Genomic DNA, 19,671 nt, shown 5'->3' with positions numbered 1-19,671 from the left:
CATAGTGAACTCAAAGTGCTCGCAGTGACATCACTACTAAAATTCAGGCCCATCCAAACTCAGTGCAACAAATTTAACACCTTTAAAATGTGCATGAAATAATTTAACTTCTCTGAAGGATGGATGTTGGAGGAGAATATCAGTAACTTCCTGCTGTATCCTGTTGACCTGTTCTCCTTGATATTACGTGGTGTTGCATGACAAACGGAATGTATTTATATTTTATGGTATTTATTTGCATCTCCTGAAAGACTATTTCAGATTAAAATGAGGAAAAACTGCTTTCATCTCAGTTTACTTAAAACAAGCTCCTCATTGAAGTTTTCCAACCAGTAACACTAAAGATTAAACAAGTAGTAGATTTAAACTTTAACGAGCCGTGTTCAGTTTAGTTTAGCACTGAAGCCTTTCCTTCTTGTTCACTCTTGGTGCATTTTTTGATTTCTGGGAGATAAGATGACATTCCTGATTTGAATCCTGCCTACGTAGCTCTTCAGAAAACAGCCTTTATTCAGTACAACATAAACTTACAATTCAGGACCTGAAAGCAGCTTAAACTGCAACAGCTCCTCAAGGACTTTTGTTTGTTGTGTTTTTTTTGCGAACATGCTAGAAAGAAATGTTCTTTAGCTCCGCCCACTTAGGTTTAACTCAACCGCAGGCACTATTTCTGGCTGACGAGCAGCCCTGCCTCTGAGAGATCTGTGGAACTGAAACTCCAGTCTGCTCTTCAGGACAGCTCAGTTTTATCAGCTGCTTCAGCGTGATGGCCCCCTCCCACCTCGGAGCCACCGTGTGCTAACAACGTCCTCCGGTTGTAGTGGTGGTGGCCCTTCATGATGCCCGAGTTGTTGTTCTCGTTGAGGATTTGCTTTTGCTTCTGCCGGTTGAGCGACTGCACCAGGCCGAGCACCACGGCAGCCAGCGAGTACTGGCCGGTGATTTTGCGGGGCTGCAGGATGAGCGGGTTGGGCTGCACGCGGCCCAGCAAGAAGTGCGTTCGGATCTTGCCCTCCTGCTCGCTGATGCCCTTCACGTAGATCTCGCCGCGGTACTCGAACGCGAAGCCGCGCTCCTTCAGGATCAGGTAGGTCTCCTCGGGAACCTGGATCTTGCCGCTCACGCCGGTGCTGTCCATCCGGCTGGCCAGATTCACCGTCTTCCCCCAGATGTCGTACTGAGGCTTCTTGGCACCGATCACGCCTGCCACCACCGAGCCATGAGTCATACCTGCCAAAAACACACAGGACCAGCTGTTAGGGGCTGAACCATTTTTTATTAAAAACACAAAAAGGGTCTTCTTGCTTTTGTTTTCATTTTTAATGATGCAAATCTGGAGGTGCTAAAAACTGCAGTTCCTTAAAAGGCCACTTGAGACTCCAAAAGTCAGTGAATCTCCAACTAAACATCCAGCTGTGCGTTTTGTTGTTTTCTCATTTTATTTTGCACTGATTAGCATCTGACTCTTTGTGTACTTGTTGTTCTGCACTTAAGGACTGAAAGAACCCGAAGAAGTCTGCTGTCGCAATCTGCACTCCTCGATGTTGAGTTTGCCTTGAGACAGCTGATCTTTGCTTTTTATTGTCAGAAAGTATATGAAGTCCTTTGAAAAACAAGGTAAAACTAAGCACACCCTACTGCTTCTACAGGAAACAATTCAACCAGTTGCTTTTTCTCAGTTTCATGGATTTCAGGTTTATGCAGTGACACTGAGAACATTATTTCTGTGCTGCAGCCACATTAAAAGGTAAAAATGCTTTTTGTTTGCTTTTATTTCTTTCACCTGCACTGCAGAAACTACTACCCACTTGTCTTCACACAGCGTTCTGGTGTTTGTCATTGAAAATTAAAACTGAGTCCACTCCACTCTGAGTGTTTAGACTGAGATGATCTCCACAAAATGTTACCCACTTTACTCTTTCGTCATCAAAGCTCTTACCGATCCTCAGCTCAAAGTTGTTGAAGGAGTGCTTGTTAATCTCTTGGATGCTCTCGTTGAGGGCGATGGCGAAGTCTGCCAACGCACACAGGTGACCCCATTTATCTTCACATTGCTGTGGGAGTGAGAGCAGAAGGGTCTGAGTCAGCTGAACATCAGGACCAGCTGCAGGGCAGGCGCATCAGAGATGAACTGTGTCAGAAAACTCTTTTCACTGCCGTGGATACTGAAGCCTTCACTCAAGGTTTTAGGCACACGATCTAATGCTTCCACTCGAACAGATGCGACGGGCTGGGATCTGTCATTATTTTTATTTATTAGTTTAATTACTTCCACACAGCCTGAAAAGTCCTCTGATATTTTCTAGTACTTCTGCCTCAAAATACCAAATTACAAGAAGCAAAATAGTTCACATGTGGTACTGACTCCAGCCATGCTGCAAAACTTTGATCAAACAACCAATTTTCAGCAAAGTTACACTTAACTAGCTAACAGATGGCGCTCTTAGTGTGAGGATCCTAACCAGCATGTTTGGAGAAATGAAACGTCAGAATGTTAGAAATCAGATTCATTAAATCTTCGTATTATTTTTAAAACCACTTAATTACCTTTAATTTTCATTTAATGTATACAAATTATTTTGTTCATGTAAAGTAAAGAAAACAGCTGGCCCCAAGGGTCTCACCTGCTTCTCAGGTGACAGACCAGAGACGGCCATGTAGGTGCTGCCAATCGTCTTGATCTTCTCGATGTCCTGAAATCGGTCTTCACCCAGCAGCTGTAAAGTCAGAGAGACACTTTGAACATTTGTGTTTGCTTTCTTGTTCTTGCAAATATTTTACTTCCGAAGCCACAACAAGTGAAGAAGCTCCAGCTCTGTTAATCCTTCCATCTGCCACCGCCTGTCATGGATAACGGAGTTTGGGCTCCGTGATGTTTTTTCTCCCAGGAACCTTTTTCGGGGACATAATCGTTCATGTTACTGGTTAAATTGAATTAAAAAACTGAACTGAACATCACTGTGTTTCTGCTTTTGCACTATGTGAAGATAAGTTGAGTAAATTACTAAGCTGATGTGGCAACAGCTATTTCCTCCTCACTCTGTCAGCCTCTGTCTTTGTCAGAGCTGCTCTTGGCTGGTAAACACACAAATCCTCAGCAGGCAGCATTTCATCAAAGTCGATACCTGTTCCAGCTTTCTCATTTTGTTTTCCATGGCTTTCCACTCTACTATCTGGCAAGTAGCAGTATTTGTTTGCATATTGCAATACTAAACAAAACCACAAATTACAACAAGATTTGAGACATGACTAAATAAAGCACAACGTGTCACCAAACATGAAATGCGGTTTTGGGGAGTAACAGAATACACGTACCGGCATTACGTATTTAAAATACAAAATATGAGTGACTGCATTTTGTTACAGTTACTGTTTAAATAGGTGATGATTAGAATTCAGTTACTTTGTTGAAATAAATGGATTACACAGCGGTCTTCTCCTGTTAAGACTGATGAATAAATCTTACTCACTTCTTTGCTAATTGTCCCCTAAAACGAAGCCATTTATTCTGATCTTGTCATCTGCAGTGAGAGCCCCTCTGCCGTGGGCTCATACTGCAAGGTCTGTTCTTGTTTTGAGGGAAAGTGAGTGAGGATTGTGGCCTGAGGCAGCAGAGAGCGCAGCTGGTGTCTGCCTGTCTCTGCGCTTATTAGGAGACTTTGACATTTTCTGTCAGAGACTTCGGTTCAGAGGCTTGATCAGGACCACGAGTTCCTGTAGACTTCAACTCTGTCCACAGGGAACCAAAAAGTGCAAAGTTTTGTGAAACTTCTGCAAGCATCCTAACTCACACTGAATCTGACGCATGGAGACTTATTGAGCAGCTCTTTTATCAACTGGTTTCTTCTCATTTGAAGGTTCCTTCTTGCTGATGCAACAAGGTAACTGTTTCTACAGTTCTGCTTTGGTGGATCAGTCGCAGTAATTCTGTACTTCAGTCTGTTTTGAACTCGTGTAGAAAGTCTGGAGCAGCTGCCACGGAAGCTTAAAAATCCTCCCTGTATCATGAAAGCTAAATCAATACAGGATGAGAGCTAATATCTGGGTTCATATCAGTGGAACCCACAAGCTTTTGTGTCTGTGGTGTTTATTTCCTGTGCGGGTGCGTTTCTGTCTGAAATCAGTGCTTGTTGATAACCTGTGCACGTATGTGAGTGTGCTCGTTGTTTCTGGCTTCGGATTAACCCGCTGTGAAGTGATCTGCTTTTCATGAAAAACAGAAGATGCTGACATCAGAGACGGTCCTCTGCATGTTTAAAATGTTTGTCTGAAGCAGAAGTGGGCACACTTGAAAATCTGCAGTCTCACCTCATCAAAGTCAGCGATGATTTCATTGAGGAGCCTCAGGCACTCGACTCCTTGGTTGTTCATCTCGGTCTGGGAGTAGAAGTCAGCAAAGCCTGGGATGGAGGCAAACATCACGCCCACGGCATCGTAGGACTGCGAGTACAGCTCCTGTGGGTAAACACGTCACGAGTGAGCTCACGGTGTCACGTTTTCTTGAATCACAAACAAGATAACTTCATTCAGTCACTTGTTTTGTGTCTCTATGGATACTGCAGAACCAAGCATTGGTGAATTTGGCCACGCATTCAAACAATCGTCTGGCTGACAGATGACATTATAGCAGCAGGTCGATCATTGCTTTACTCTCCAGAGAATTGAGTGAAACTTTACACAAGACAAATGTGACACTGCCCCACTTTCATCCCCTCTGAATTTCTTCCAGTAAATGAAAACAGAAATTAAACTTTGGTGTTGGGCACTCCACTTGTAATATCTAAGGGAAGACACTAACAGAGAACTGTAATAGACCAGACTGTGCTCCAGGTTATCGTCCGCTTTTTAGCTCTCTCAAGAACACTTTAGTTAAAGTTCAAGCTGAGAGGCAAAAACATCAGGAGAGAGGGAGTCACAGAAAGGGACTGAGGGGAGGTTGGTTGCAAAGTGGCTTGCAGAGGCAAAAGCAACGTGTAGTTTAAATAGTGTGACATGTGCAATATTTGCCAATGAAGATAACGACTCATCAGCTGATTTGAACCAGCTTGATTGGCGCAGTTTGTGGAGCTGAATAATTGCAGTTAATAGTATCAGGGGCTTCTCTCACTTCATGGTGATGTGACTCACTTGACGGTAGATGGTGATGTTCTGGAGGCCTCAGTTCTTCCTGGATTGTCTTGGACCATCAAAATAAACTAAGAGGATACACGTCATATAAAACCTGTGCCGTTGTTTGAATGGATGATGTTGGATTATGACACTTTCTCAGACCTGCACTGAGCTCCTTGGATTTTTCCAATAGTCTCTGTGTTGGTGAGTGCTCTCAAATAAAGCCTTTCTATGTTTCCACAGAGCAGCTGTCAGCTGTAGTCAATCATATCCCTGACAGGAAGTTTGGAGGTAAAACACTTTTTGGAGCTTTAAAACAAAGCACCGAAAAGCCCGCACAGCAGCAATCATTACCTTACAGTTTTGTGCATTACACAGTGCTCATCACTAGGGGGCACTGTTGATACGTGACCGGGCGGGAGGCGTGCTGACATGCAGTAGCATGTCCTCACACGCAGTTGCTCTTTGTGCCATTATGGAGGCATTTTAATGATGAGCTAGAAAACATAACGTCTGTCCAGAGTTCAACATTTGGAGGTAATAATTCAGGAGAAGCTGGGTGACTCTCTCTGTCTGTTATCATTTTAATGTAATTACACACTTATAAAAATAAGCCTTTGACTTTATTGTGAAATCATACAAGCTTAATGAGCTCAGTCAAATGTCAGCGCCTTCAAAGTGGAACTCAGTAAAAGTCGAACTAATTTAATTGCTCGGTTATTCCCGGTGCCTTTTCAGGGCAGCCAGAGCTCCGAGGTTTGTTTGGGCTTTACTTTTTCCTGCAAACTAAGCCTCCCTAACATACTTCAGGAGGAGTTTTCTAATACTAAATAGAAAGATGGGTGACTAAAGGCAGTAATGCTCCACCATCAACACTCCATCACCTCCAATTAAGTATTCAGCTCACTTTAGTACTTAAATTGGATCATGCATCTGTGATCTGAAGAAAAAAAAGACCTTTCTCATCCCATTGAGCAAATTTTTAATTAGATTAAATAAAGAAATAAAAATCTTGATAAGGGTTAAGAATAATAAAATGTATGAGAGCTAAACTGGAATGTAAAACACAAACACAGACTACAGGGCTACACTGCTGAGGATGATGCTTACGGGCTGTGACAGCAACTCTGACATCATATTTTATACTGTGCATCTCCGGGCGTTTACAGAGGTTTGGGTGATGCACAAACATCATAATGTTTTTGATTAGAATAACGTTTTCTGCTTCGAGGTGTGTGGAATTTCATATAGCTGGGGGGCAATGTTTGCATCATTTCTGTCTTCGATGGAGAGCACTGCCTCAGTAAATCATTCAATCATGTAAATTTACAAGTTGATATCTTTCACTTATCCTCACTGTGCTCTCAGTGCTGTTTACCTCTAAACTTTACTTGACGTTGTAATCTCGGTGGACACTCACGTTGAGCCCAACATATTCATGTCTGGCTTTAGCGGTGACCATCAGTGTTATGCATTTTGATTTGTCCCTTTCCTGATGCTGCAGTCATCATTTACTTTGAATTGTGCTAAAAATAAAAATAATAAAATAATAACATATCAAATGACTTGCTGCTGGGTTCGTGTATGCATTTAGCATTGCACCATCACTCTCTCATACAAATATGGCGACTTATGCCTCCAAAGTACAGACAAAAACCCCCAAATAAAAATGTTAACATTGATTTAAAGCAGAGAGATGTTCCGTCTATCTACAGTTTGTTGTTTGATTATTTCATCGTGATGATCAGCTACAGCTTAGAATCATAATTCCAGGAGCCAAGTTCTGCTCGAGCTATAGATCTGATGTTGATCCGAAACTGTCTTTTATGAGTCACTGAAGTCAGATGCAGTAGTTTCTGAGATTACCTCAGAAAGGCCTCCAGGCAAAAGAATTCCAAGCACTAAGAACTCGGAGGGCAGCGCGCGGTTAGCCACATGCTTTAGGACGAGTGCTGGCTGCCCCGGCACTGATGCAGCATGTCTGCTGCCATGATGACATTAAAACATGGGGGAGGTGTCAGGAACTTTTAGTCTAAAAACAGGGGCAAAGATGTTATTTAAGACCATAATTTTCTTCTCCTCTTTTTCCTTTGCCAAAAATATTTGGATCAACCAATCACTTAGCTTGATGCACAAGTGTCTGTAACAAACAAGTGTCGTTGAAGCAGCAAACCTTTGTTTCTACAGATATGTTTTTCTGTCTTTCCTTGAAGTCACATTTATTCATTTTTCCACTTCCACTTCCTCACTTTCCACTCCATTTTCCACTTGGGTCATTATGAAATTTGGCGTGAGTTTAATGTTCCAACGCTGACAGTTGTACTCGAAACGCCTCGAAGACGTTCAGAAACACGCCATAATTTGCATGACAGCTCTCAGTGTGTTTCCAGCCACTCTGCTTTCAAACACTTTGTTGCATTTCAATCATTCACTTCAACTTTACTTTGGGATCCTTTTTGATTCTATACGATTTTCCTCTAAATGTTTCAAAATAAAAGCTTTACTAGAAGACGAAGAAGAATTCAGAAATGATCCATGAATTGACGAGAATAAGAAACTAAAAATGTGGCGTCAAAATAAAAACTTGACTGAAGCTGTTACTGAAATTTAACAGATTAAATTCTGCTGAAGTGCCATTTAGTAAGCGACTGACACACTCAGGAATAAAACCTTCAAAAAAACGAAGCTACCTGGTGGAATAAATGATGCTGAGTTTTAATTGATTCCAAAGATCATCAAAACCTCCTCAGGGGTGTGGGAGCCTATTAATAACCCAGTGCTCTGGTATCTAAATCACAGAACAACAAACATCCTGATTAATAATGCAACAAGTGATTAGAAGTCAAACTATTCTAATGGATGCATTTTTAATCGTGTCCTTTTTAATTAGAAGCAGAATGATATCGGCTCTCCTCTCCTGACATTCATAATTCATAGGTTGCTCGACCTTTGTTTGGAAGGCAAAGGAACATTGGAGATTTGATCATCAAGGAGGCAAGAGAGGACAATACAGCAATTTGAAAGGACTAGTGATAACGGGTGTGTTTGCAGACCAGTGGCATCAGGTATTACTGAGCTGGTGAAGGAGAGCGACGAAGAATGGACGACTGGAAGAAAAACAGCATCAAGAAGCTGTTTTGTTGTCACCTCTTCCTGCACTTTAAGCAAAAACACAGATAACCTTAACGTAATAATCTCTGATCGATATATCAACACGGTGGCTTTATCATAAGGGATAGTGTTCAAGTTAAAAAGTGTCAAAGGGAAAAGGAGGGGATTGCGCTGTTTCAGCTCAAACTTTTTCAGTATCTACAAATTAGACATTTATGCGTGGGTCTATCCCCGATGTTAACGCTAAACCTAAAAATCATATTCTCTGTTATCTTTTTTGGTCAACCAACCTCTAAACCTCTGATTTCCCAGTTCGCCAAAGTTTTTGTTATTCCGGTTAATGCCAACCGTCTGAGGGAGGCCTGGGCCAACTAGACTGCACCCTAGCCACCTTTGGCTCCTCTGATAGGCCACTTCCATCTCACCAAAGGAAACACGGGGATAGGGACGATTGCTGCAAAGAGGCAAATCTTACAAGAATGGAAATCCCCATCACCTCCTTGTTCCAAAAAGATTCGTTGCTGCAAAGGGAAGTCTCTGAGCAGTTCTCAGGGCATCTGGAAACCTCTCCTGTAGGGGTGGGTTTTTATAATCGATTCATCGATTAAAATCGATTCTGGCTTGGATAACGTAAAATCGATTCATTAAAATCCTGAATCGATTTTTTAATATAAATTAATTTTGTCCGAAATGCCAGAATCTCTGGTGACATCTCACAAAATTTCAAGAACCTCCAAACAGTAAATGAGAGCAGGTACAGGGATTCTGCACATAGACTTAATCACACAGCGGATCAGAATCAGTTAGATGTCGCCTTTCTCACAGTCGGGGCTGAAAGCCGACAGCTCGCTGATCCGGGTCCGCGCTTTGTGTTCACGCCCTTTATGCGCTGATTCTAAGGCTGTTAGTTTGATCTCTCTCCAAACAATATTGACCGAACCAGCAGCAAAAGAAGATCCAAACGCTTCACATAAACATCGTCATGAATTCTTTTACTGTTTTGCTTCCATTGCGATGCGCAGCTCTCTCTCTCTCCCTCTCTCCCTCCCCCCCTTCTCTCTCTCTCGAACAGTTTTGCTTTCTTCATTATTCGCTTGCTTGTTATGCACAAGTCTACTGTTGCTTACAGCGCTGTCGGCAGCTGTTTTTTTCCCTTTTACATTCTTCCAAAAAGAAAACCTCATTTCTGCTGTTCAATACTGAACAAATTGAAACTTTTTAAAATTATTCAAAATGCAAAATGCTTAGCCATGTCTCTAATAAAACCGCTGTAACGTCAGAGGTAATGTTCATTAATTAATGGTTTTCTTTCGTTTTCGATGTACTGCAGAATATTTTTATAAAATCCCAGGCCAGGAAAATCACCTACATGTTTTTCTGTGTTTTATCTTCAGCTACTTTGACACAAAGGCATCTGCTGTGATGCTCACACCTTGGATAAAGTCTTGAGAGTGTCAGCTTCCTTTTTATAGATACAAAAATATGTAAATGTTCTGATCTGAATTATACTTCTGACTGTCAAAATTTCCCAGATTTAAATCGAATCGAATCGAATCGAATTAAATCGAATTGTGGATCGAATCGATTCGGGACCTTGTGAATCGGAATTGAATCGATTCTAGAAATCAGTGACGATACCCAGCCCTACTCTCCTGGACTTGCAAGATGGGTCATAATCTGGAGAATTTCTTCCTGCAACTGTATGCTTGATGTCTGCTTATCAAGGTGATTTTTGCTATTAATCCTTTATATAACATCTCTCCACCCATTGATTTTCTTTCATTGTGTGTATTTGATTCTTTGTATAAATATATTTTTTAAAAAGTGTCATATAATAACTGTGATGATGGTTTATTATTTATAACTCATCCAACTGGATAGTGGACTTGGGGGCAGGGCTGCTTTGACTGACAGCTGTCCAGATGTGTGCAGCTGTACCCGCTCACTGTCTTGGCCTGGCTTCACCTTGGCTCATTAAACTGGATCTCACCGCTGTGTTTGTGCTGTTGGTGCTTTTTGGAGGATTTTTCATAACTAATGTTGAGTTGTTTTTTGCTACAGACCATGTGGCAGGTTTGTGCTTTTGTTTCAGTGACTGAAATTCTGTTGTTTTATTAGACTGTCACTTATGTATCACTAATTTCCTAATAAATAAGTTTGTGTTTGTGCGAGAACCAATTCATGATCAAATTACAGGTTTACAGCCTCTACAGCTAAATTTCTCCTTTGTGATGATGCAGTGATCTTTAACTCACCTGTTTGGATTTTGTGAAAGTTTAAAGTAAGCAGTGTGGCCTCTTTGACAGGCATGCAGACAGCAGCTGCTGCAGCTGCCTGGAAGCTTCACCTGCACTGAAAGTCACTGAAAGCATTTTTACTGGCATTATCTTTCTAATCATACGACCTGCTGTGTGATACAAATCTTGAGTTAAATTCTATTAGTTTGTTACTAACGAGTATTTAGTGGTAAGTCTGAGTGTAAATTTGTGCTCTTGTTTTATCTCCCCTTGGGGACAATTAAAAGCACCAGAAGAAGAGCGGCAGCGATAAGGTGAACAAAAAGTGACTGTGAAAAGTTTAATTCTCTGCAGAGTTGGGGCAGCTGAGTCACCGCTGTGCCAGAGACACAAATCAATGTGTGCTGACAGACAGACAACATGTTATTAAAATCAAATCGAATGCATGGGTTGGAAAAAAAAAAGGTCTCTAAAGATTTCTGGCTGAATGAACCGCCCCACCAATTCTCACTTTGTAAAGTCTTTGAAAAGCAATTACACTGCCTTTTCTTTTCTCTGCAGGCAGCAAGACCGAGACTCGGCGAACGAACTGTAATGAACACAGGGGACTCATTTTTCAGCAGGTCTGTGGTGAAAAAAATGAGGCGAAGCGTGCAAAGGAGACGCTGCTTTATAAAACCACTAAATATTGAGTCAGTCCAATGTTCAGATGTGACCTATCGTTTGCTGACAGGTTACTGAAAACATTAATCTTTCGAGTTGTCAGTGGCCTAAAAAACAACCTGTGTCTACTTCATCATTCCTGAAGGTAATAACAGGCTGTGATTCACAAATGCTAGCTGAGAGAACTGAGATCTGGAAATGGTACTTTACTCTGAATCAAGAGAAGAATAAAATTTGACAACAGTACAATGACCCAAAACGTCTGCTGCAAGCATCCACCCTACAATCAGATTCAGCCTTGACCCACTGCATCCTAATAACTGTAACGGTGCAGTTATATTAAGAAATTATAACTCATTTTAAGTGAGACCACTTTTAGTTTGAACCCCCCAAATATGTTGTTAATACAATACTGAGAAAGAGGAACAGGAAAAAAACATAGTGTATATAAAACACAGACGTCGTGTCTGAAACCTGCATTCTGTCTCATGACCAGTATGACTGCAAAAACAAAGTGCCCGTCAAGAGCTTAGATCTGTGACCAGAGCACCCACTTACAGGAAGCCACAGTCACACAGGCCCAGAGACTGGGTGCAGATCCCTCTGGCGATTTGTTGCTAGCATATTCCCAGACACCAACCAGCTAGCCAATGAAAATTTGATTACCGTTATTTAGCAGTTGCTGATATCACAAAGGTTTTGGTTTACTGGAGGCCTCTCAATTTTTCATATTTCAATTTGATGTGTATTTGTGACGAAATGACTCAAAGAACTTTTCCCCACCTCCAGATCCAGATCGACTCAACCGCTTTTTTGCTAAAAACCAACATAACCACTCGTATAACCACTTTTGGTGTGAGCGGGTTTTTGCACAGACCTCGTTGTCCCGGTCCTTCTCTAGGAAGTGTCGGGCCACGTGGCTGGGTAGGATGTTCCTCAGCATGTTCTCGTTGTGTTCTCGCAGCTCCTTCATCTCGTTGATCTCCTCCTTGGCCTGGACACGCCACAGGAAGTCCAGTCGTGCTGTGTACTCCAACTGAAGACAGAAAAATGAAGGCAGAGCACCTCAGATCAGTAACTGTCACAAATCAGAAACCCTAGTTCGGAGTGCCACTGTGTGCTCTAGCACCAGTGGATGCTTGCACTCGTATAATTCATTCAGGCTACTAAACAAATCATTTGGATGAGTTATTAATGTGTTTTTTAATCATTCATGCCATTGTGGCTGTTTGCAGATTAAACACTTCATCTGTTTCATGTGCAGAGAAGATCTTCTTTGGCCCGACATAATTTTACTGTACTTTGTGCATATACCAGCTCAAACATCCAGTGTATGAGATCTGATATCAGTAAACCATTTTGATGTATTTTAACCCTTTAAGACCTACCATAGAACCAAGTCCGCCAGAGCTTATATTATATTTTTACATGCTGTGGAGCCATTTTTGGGAGCATTTCAAGTTGCTATACATCAATACAACCATTACAGCCTAAATGTTAATAATATGCATGCATTAAGTGCATAGTAATTACATAAATTGCAAAAAATTGCAATAAACTACAAAAAAATTGAAAATCGTTTTTGTTTTTTAACATATATTTCTAGTTAGAGAAATTTAAGAGGTTTATCCCTCAAAACTGTAAATACAAAAAAGTTGCACAAACAAGTTTCCCACCACAGGAAATTTATTTTGAGTGTCTTCATAGTTTTATTTTTGAAATACACCAATTTCTATACACTGCAGGAAAAACGAAAATAAATATTATAGTGCAAATTTGCAAAAAAAACCAGCATATGCATCAAAATAAACGATTTCCAGCAGTGCAATATGAGTCCTAAGCATCCCAGAAACGACATAGAAAGTCATAAAGTCAAACATAACTTTTAAAAACACCAGTATAGGCTCATGAGGCCTTGGTGGTAAAAAAACTACATTTCCGCGACAATGACGTCACTTCCAGTTTCGGGCAGGACATAACGGACATGCGATAGTTTGTGCTGATGGACGTAGGAAGTGTTATGAACAGCTGATCGGATCGGCAAAGCCTGTTTCTGGAATATTATGGTTTTTTTTGCTGCAAGTGCTTTTTATGCAGTTTTTGCAAAGCTATATGTGGAAGGAAACTGTGACCGAGGACAAGCTGATGCCATAAGATGTAAGTACAACTCCTCCGGTTTCATATGCAAAAACAATTATTGCGCTAGCTCACGTGGTTGCAGTGCTACCGGGATTTAAAAATAGTTACGCAAAACGGAGCGTGCCTGCTCTGACCGGTTTTAAAGGGTTAAAATACAGAGACTTGAACACAGCTTCACCAAACTGCATAGCCCAGTTCTCCAAATCTACACACAGGCTTATTTTTTTTAAACAAACAAGGCACTCTTCAGCAGAAAAACAGCAGCGCTGCTTCTTCACACGATTAAAACAACCTACGCTGATGTTTGCCTGACAAGTGACCCCTTACGGCCATGCCTAATTATTGCCCTCGTTCTGAAGTCAAGGCTGAAATAGCGTGATACTTTTGCATGCTGTTAAGGAGATTTGAAGCTCAGCTTCAGGGGGTTGGCTCGACATACAAATTGTCTGATTTTGACAATGAAGACCACGGGTTGAAACTCGTCTTCTTCAGTCTAACCTCAAGTTATCTAAACTTCACCGAAGGAACTAAATCGTCAAAAAGAAGTGAATGAAAATATACGTCGTCTGACACCACTGTAGGGCTGCCACGATTAGTCGACTATCAAAATTGTCGACGACTGATTTAATAGTCGACGCGTCGTTTGAAGCTTTGTAAGATCCCAAAAGACGCAGGAATAAGTAGCAGGATTTAAGAGTGTAATAACGGACTGAAACAGAAGATGGCAGCACTGCATGTACAAGGATGCCAGCTGCTGTTAAACCCCGAAGAAGAAGAAGCTGTGTCCCAGAATTCATAGCGCAGCCCAGCTCAGTTTCCAACAATGGCGGCAGCTAGTTAGTTTTAATATTACTCTTATTATTCTTTCTGGGTCACAAAAAAACTTTTAACATATTTTCAGGCGAGAATGTAGCTGTGTAAACCTCAAATATCTGCTCAGTTTATCAGGACACCACATATTTTCAAAAGCACTCCGACGTTTTCGGAGACGTCTGTTACCCACTAGCTCGATAGCTAGCCGGGGGCAAGGCTAACTAGAGCCGTGAGAGCACCGGACTCCCGGCAAATCGTTTTCAAACCCACCGCCGTCTATCGCTACTCAGGTTAAACATGATATATAAGTCACTTAGATAACTTAAAATGTTATTGTTTGGCTTTTTTTCAGTATTTTATTTGTTCCTGAGTAAATCGGTTTGTCTGAGATTAAAGTTATAGTTTTTACACAGCGGAATAAACGTCAAGCAGACAGCTGATTATCAGAAGTGTGAGATGCTCGAGAATTTACTCCGGTGTCCTGTTATATTTTAGATAGCAAGGAGTTTATTAAACTTCACTGAAACAATCTGCAAATTTCATTAAAATTTAATAAACTATCATCTTGTCTTTATTTTTAGTTAGCACAGACCTTAAACACTTAAAGCTGTAAGCTAATGATAGTTATATAAGACCAGATGCTGCTGGTGCAATAAGCTGTACGTTTTACGTTCAGTGGATGATGATCTGATTAGTCGACTATCAAAATAATCGTTTGTGGCAGCCCAACACCACCATCTCCTCGGTACTAAACATAGTAATATGATTGCTTTTCCAACAAAAGATTTAAACACAGACAAGCTTCAAAAAAGCACAACATCTGGCATAAATGTACATAGATATATTAACAACAAGTTATTTTAGAGGCCGTGGACAAAACAAGACATTTTGGATGTTCGATGTGGAGAAGACTGGATTAAAATGATGTTTATGCCTTCTGGCTGTTCTTCTACCAGCAAGAAAATATCAATACAATCACTAAAGTAATTGTATTGTTTTCTCCTGCTGGTAAAAGAAAAGAAAAAGTCAAAGAAAATCAGTTTTTTAAGTCATGAGTTGCAAACATTGTGAATCAAATTACAGAGTGATATACTCAGAGCGATGGGTCTTTAGAAATCAAACCTGCAACAGAGAATAATAATAAGACCAAAGGAGAGGACCCTGAAAATCTTTTTCTTTTCTTCTACTTTTGTTAAAATTCTAAAGAGGAATGGAATAAAGACACCCCAAAACTGAAAAGTAGAGCCAACAAAATGTGAGCTTTAATAAGGAGCTGATGGAAGCTAAAGGAAAATGAAGGCATGTAGCAAAGAAGGGAAAGTGCACCATGATAATGGGGATCAGGTAGGGACAAAAAGACAGAGAGACAAACAAGGAGAATGATCTTTATAAAGCAGAACAGCAAAACCAAAGGCCTCAGGATGATGGGACCTGATGAAACCACACGTTTCTGTGCTTATTTAACATGAGATGCTTCTGTGCTTCTCTTTTGTGGTCTTATCACTTGGTTTCAGGTTGGGTCGTTTACTTACATTACCGACGGTGTCCATCATATCTGATGAAAACACCCTCGCAGCCGTGCAACATTTTCTGAGATTTAGTCATATGTGATGGAAGTTGAGAGAGAAATGGTCCCAACCATCCTTATCCTTGTTATCTGTTATACCTAAAAATAAAAATGTATTTATTTATTCTCCACATATTCCCCAAATCTTCCCCAACCTCCAAAAAACAGGAAATCCATATCCTGTCTGTGTTCTCACCCGAGCCTAAACAGGCACTTGTTAATCACTTAACTGCTTAAACGTGCAACCAAAGTTCAGGGGAAAGTCTTTTGTTTATTTCATTTAGATGATGAAAAAGCTGAGCCGCAGTTCTGGATCAGGCGGCTAAATTAAAAAATCTGCTAAAAGCCAGATCAATTATGTAAAACATGAGGGTGCGATCAATCTGAAGCTCAGAAAAAGGATTCTAATAAGCAACACAAACCGATGTTTTGAATGCACAGTTAATACCAAGTCATTTGAATACATTAGAGACAAACAAAAGTCACCACCATTTACTTAATACTTGCAGATGAGAGGAAGAAAAAAAAAACTAATTTTGAGGGCCGGCTGAAAAGCCTGCGAGGATTTAAGCGACTCTTTCCAGCGTTCAGCGGAAACCGTTTTGTGATTAATCGCGGTAACAATTAGTCACTTAATCATATGAGTGAATACAAAAACTTCAATCTCATTTTCTGTTTTTCTAATTACGAATGCAAAGCCTGAAAGCCCCGTTAGTCGGTGGGATAATGAGATGGCGCCCGGTGAAAGAGCGGGTCGCTCTGCCGTTAGCCAACATGACCTCCGCTGTTCACCGATGGCTTCTGTTAACTGTACAGAAAATACCTCGCTCTCCTGTTCTAACGAACACGTTACTCAGTACAGGAGCTGCAGTCACCTCACACATTGTGGTTACTGCAGGTAATCTCCATTTATACAGTTACATACCTTAATGTGACAGCCCAACAACCCGACGAGCATTAAAATGTATGAGGATGTTAAACAAAGAAGATTTAGGCGAACAAATAAAATAAAAACAATAATCCTGTCATTTTTCTTTCAGCTAAATCTAGCTGGAGAGGGGGGACAGACATGGCTGATGGCTACTCTGGTTTAAATCATACGTGGTCCAATGACTGGCCTTCAGTGTGAGGTCAGAATAATGGCTTTTATCCTTTATGCTCCAACCACCTGGAAATCTTCACAACGCATTGTTGGAAATGACAATAAGCCCTCGATTAGTTTTTAATTTAAAAAAATGTCATTTTGTACGTGAAAGTGGTTCCATAGTGGACTGGTTTACACGTTTGCCTAACAAAGCAAGATCCCATCTGAAGACCAGGAGGAGGCACAAATCTCTCGTTGGGTTTTGTCAGGAAGCTCAAAAATCTGCCACATCAAAGCTGCTTGAATATTTGAGCTTGGGAGCATGAAAAAGTACTTACACCCTTCCTGATTTCTTAGTTTTCTGTATATTTGTCACACTTAACTGTTCCAGATCATCAGATTTTAATGTTAGACAACAATTACCTGAGTAAATACAAACTGCAGTTCTTTTTGCTTTTCATTTTTAAGGGACAACAGCTACTGAAACCTACCTGGCCCTATCTGAAAAAGTAATTGCTCTTCTTGTTAAATCATTAACAGAATTTTCACTAGCCACACCCAGGCCAGATTATTGTCTAAAACTATTTAGAAGTTATCCAATAATCAATAAACAGAGGTAGGGTAAAAGATCTCAAAACAATACATCATGCCACAATCTAAAGAAACAGCTGAGAAACAAAATCACTATCAGTCATGGAAGGGTTACAAAGCCATTTTTAAGGCTTTGTCTCTCACCGTGGTTCGCTGGAATCTCTTCGTCCACAAATGGAGAAAACCTGGAACAGTGGTGAACCCTCGCAGGAGAGGCTGGCTTACTGAAGAGCTCATCAGCGACTCATCCAGGAGGTCACAGAAGAAACCAGAACAAATTCAAAAGAACTGCAGGCCTCACTTAAGGTCAGAGTTCTTGAGATTGGGCAGAAATATCATCTGTGACAGAGTTCCAGGGAGAAAACACTGCTGACCAAAACGGAGACAAAGCCTCATATCACATTTGCCAAAAAACATCTTGATGATCCCGAAGTGTTTTGGGAATATATTCTGTAGACTGATGGAAGGAAATTGGAACTTTTTGGAAAGTTTGCATCTCGTTATATCCGATGTAAAAATAACTTGCTATAAATGATGTAACCATGAATTCTGCTCTCTACCAGAAAATCCTGAAGGAGAAAGTCCAGTCATCAGTTCTTGCCCTGAAGCTCAAGATCACTCAGGTTATGCAGGACAATAATCTGGAGTCCAGTACTCTTAATGGCTAGAAAAACAAACAGTGGCCTAGTCAAACTCCAGACTCAAATCAGATCAAGATGCTTTAGCATGATGCTCAAAAACTCCACAACGAGGCTGAATCACAACAACTCTACAAAGAAGAATCGGCCAAAATTCCTCCACGGCGAAGTGAAAGATTCATTGCCAGTTATCACAAACACTTGATGGTAGTTCTCGCTGCCAAGGGTGGCACAATCAATTTTAGGTTTTACTTTTTCACTCAGGGCCAGGTTTGGATAGTGTTTTCTCTCCTTTTTCCTCCTGATTTAAAACCTGTATTTTGTATTTACAGGGGTTATCTTTGTCTAACACTAAAATTAGTTTGATGACCTGAAACATCTTAGTGTGACAAATATGCTGAAAACTAAAAATTCAGGAAAGGGGGCAAACACTTTTTCACAGCATTTTAGATCATTAATATTGTACATCACAGAGAGGGTTTTTACCCTTGACTCTAAGACATCCCAACTCTTATGCGACTGTGACTGTTATTGGGAAAATTATTGGGACCATTTGCAATGAACTTCTGATCCTGATGACTTTGAAATGGTTGTTTTAAGACCGAGGTAGGGCTGTGCGATATGACCAAAATCTCATATCCCGATATAAGACATTTATCGTCCCGACAACGATATAAATCACAAAAATGTAGCATTTTCTGTAAATTCTGTAAATTTCGGGCAACTCGACTTGTGTGAAGTGTTTCCAGCTGGGCGTCCTGTACCTGGAGTCGAGTGTTTTGACCGATGCATGAAACTATACATTTTTAGACATAAGTTGTAACGGCCGCCATTTACTTTGTGAGTATTACACGGCGTGCTGCGGGGAAAAGCCAGTTTTAATGTTTGAGTCTAAGGTTTACTTTGAGCACCTGACGGCTCTTTTTCGCTTCTCATCCCTAAACTCTCTCCTTACTCTTTCACATGATTCTTGTGTAGGTGGTTGAAGAGGTTTACCATGTTTGAGTCTGAGGTGGGGACCGCTTGGCAGCATAATTTCCATAGTAAAGGTCCGTGTCAGACTTTTCATAACCAAACCATGTCCATGCTGCAGAGGGAGCCCCTCGTTTAGAAATAAGGTCCTCGATTTGTTTTGTTTTGGTCATTCTGTTTGTCATCATTTCAGTTTATTTTGAAAAATCTCAACAGGATCTTCAGCTTTATTGTGAAAGGCTTGGGTGGAAAATAAACAAGCGGACAGCAGAGCCACACGCTGGGTTTACCGTCGTTGTTGCTAACGACAACGCGTAAAAACAGTTGCTTATCCGTCCGTAGTGTGGTTATTTTAAATATAACAGAAAGAGAGAACTTTCTGTTATATTCACTATAGTGACCATCAAAACGATGAAAAAATATTGCCGTAAACAGTTTATTTTGCGACACCATGAAACAAACGATAGCGTAAAATGAAACGATAGATTTTTTCATATCGTCATCCGATATATATCGTTATACTGAACAGCCCGAGACTGAGGCTACAACTACTTGCAGTCAGATGACGACTTCCTTGTCCTTGTCGTCCTTTTTATATCCTTGTTAGACTGAGCGATGCTTACACTGACTGAGCATAAAGACGCTTATTATTTTGGGAAAGCTTATGAAGATATTGGAGCCAGTGAAATAATGTAATGAATTGAGGTTTACACGTGAGTGCTATTATTTGATTCTTCTTGTATTTGT

At 40.7% G+C, this 19,671-nt stretch overlaps 1 protein-coding gene across 2 annotated transcripts in view; it reads right to left on the bottom strand.

The window, feature by feature from the left end:
• Positions 1-490: 490 nt before the first annotated feature.
• adcy8 (adenylate cyclase 8 (brain)) overlaps positions 491-19,671 on the bottom strand; it is a 125,074-nt gene continuing 105,893 nt past the window's right edge. For both annotated transcript variants that reach the window (XM_026149144.1, XM_026149145.1), the window contains 5 exons: positions 11,998-12,156; positions 4,309-4,455; positions 2,625-2,717; positions 1,940-2,054; positions 491-1,230 (listed from right to left, as the gene is read on the bottom strand). In XM_026149144.1, coding sequence (XP_026004929.1) covers positions 731-1,230; positions 1,940-2,054; positions 2,625-2,717; positions 4,309-4,455; positions 11,998-12,156 — 1,014 coding nt within the window. In that variant the 3' untranslated portion in view covers positions 491-730. The remainder of the gene's footprint in view (positions 1,231-1,939; positions 2,055-2,624; positions 2,718-4,308; positions 4,456-11,997; positions 12,157-19,671) is intronic.

This window comes from Astatotilapia calliptera, chromosome 18 (genome assembly GCF_900246225.1).
Source record: "Astatotilapia calliptera chromosome 18, fAstCal1.2, whole genome shotgun sequence".
NCBI classification, from domain to species: domain Eukaryota; kingdom Metazoa; phylum Chordata; class Actinopteri; order Cichliformes; family Cichlidae; genus Astatotilapia; species Astatotilapia calliptera.
The sequence above is the reverse complement of the archived record's forward strand: the minus strand, read 5'-3'. Positions and strand labels throughout refer to the sequence as shown.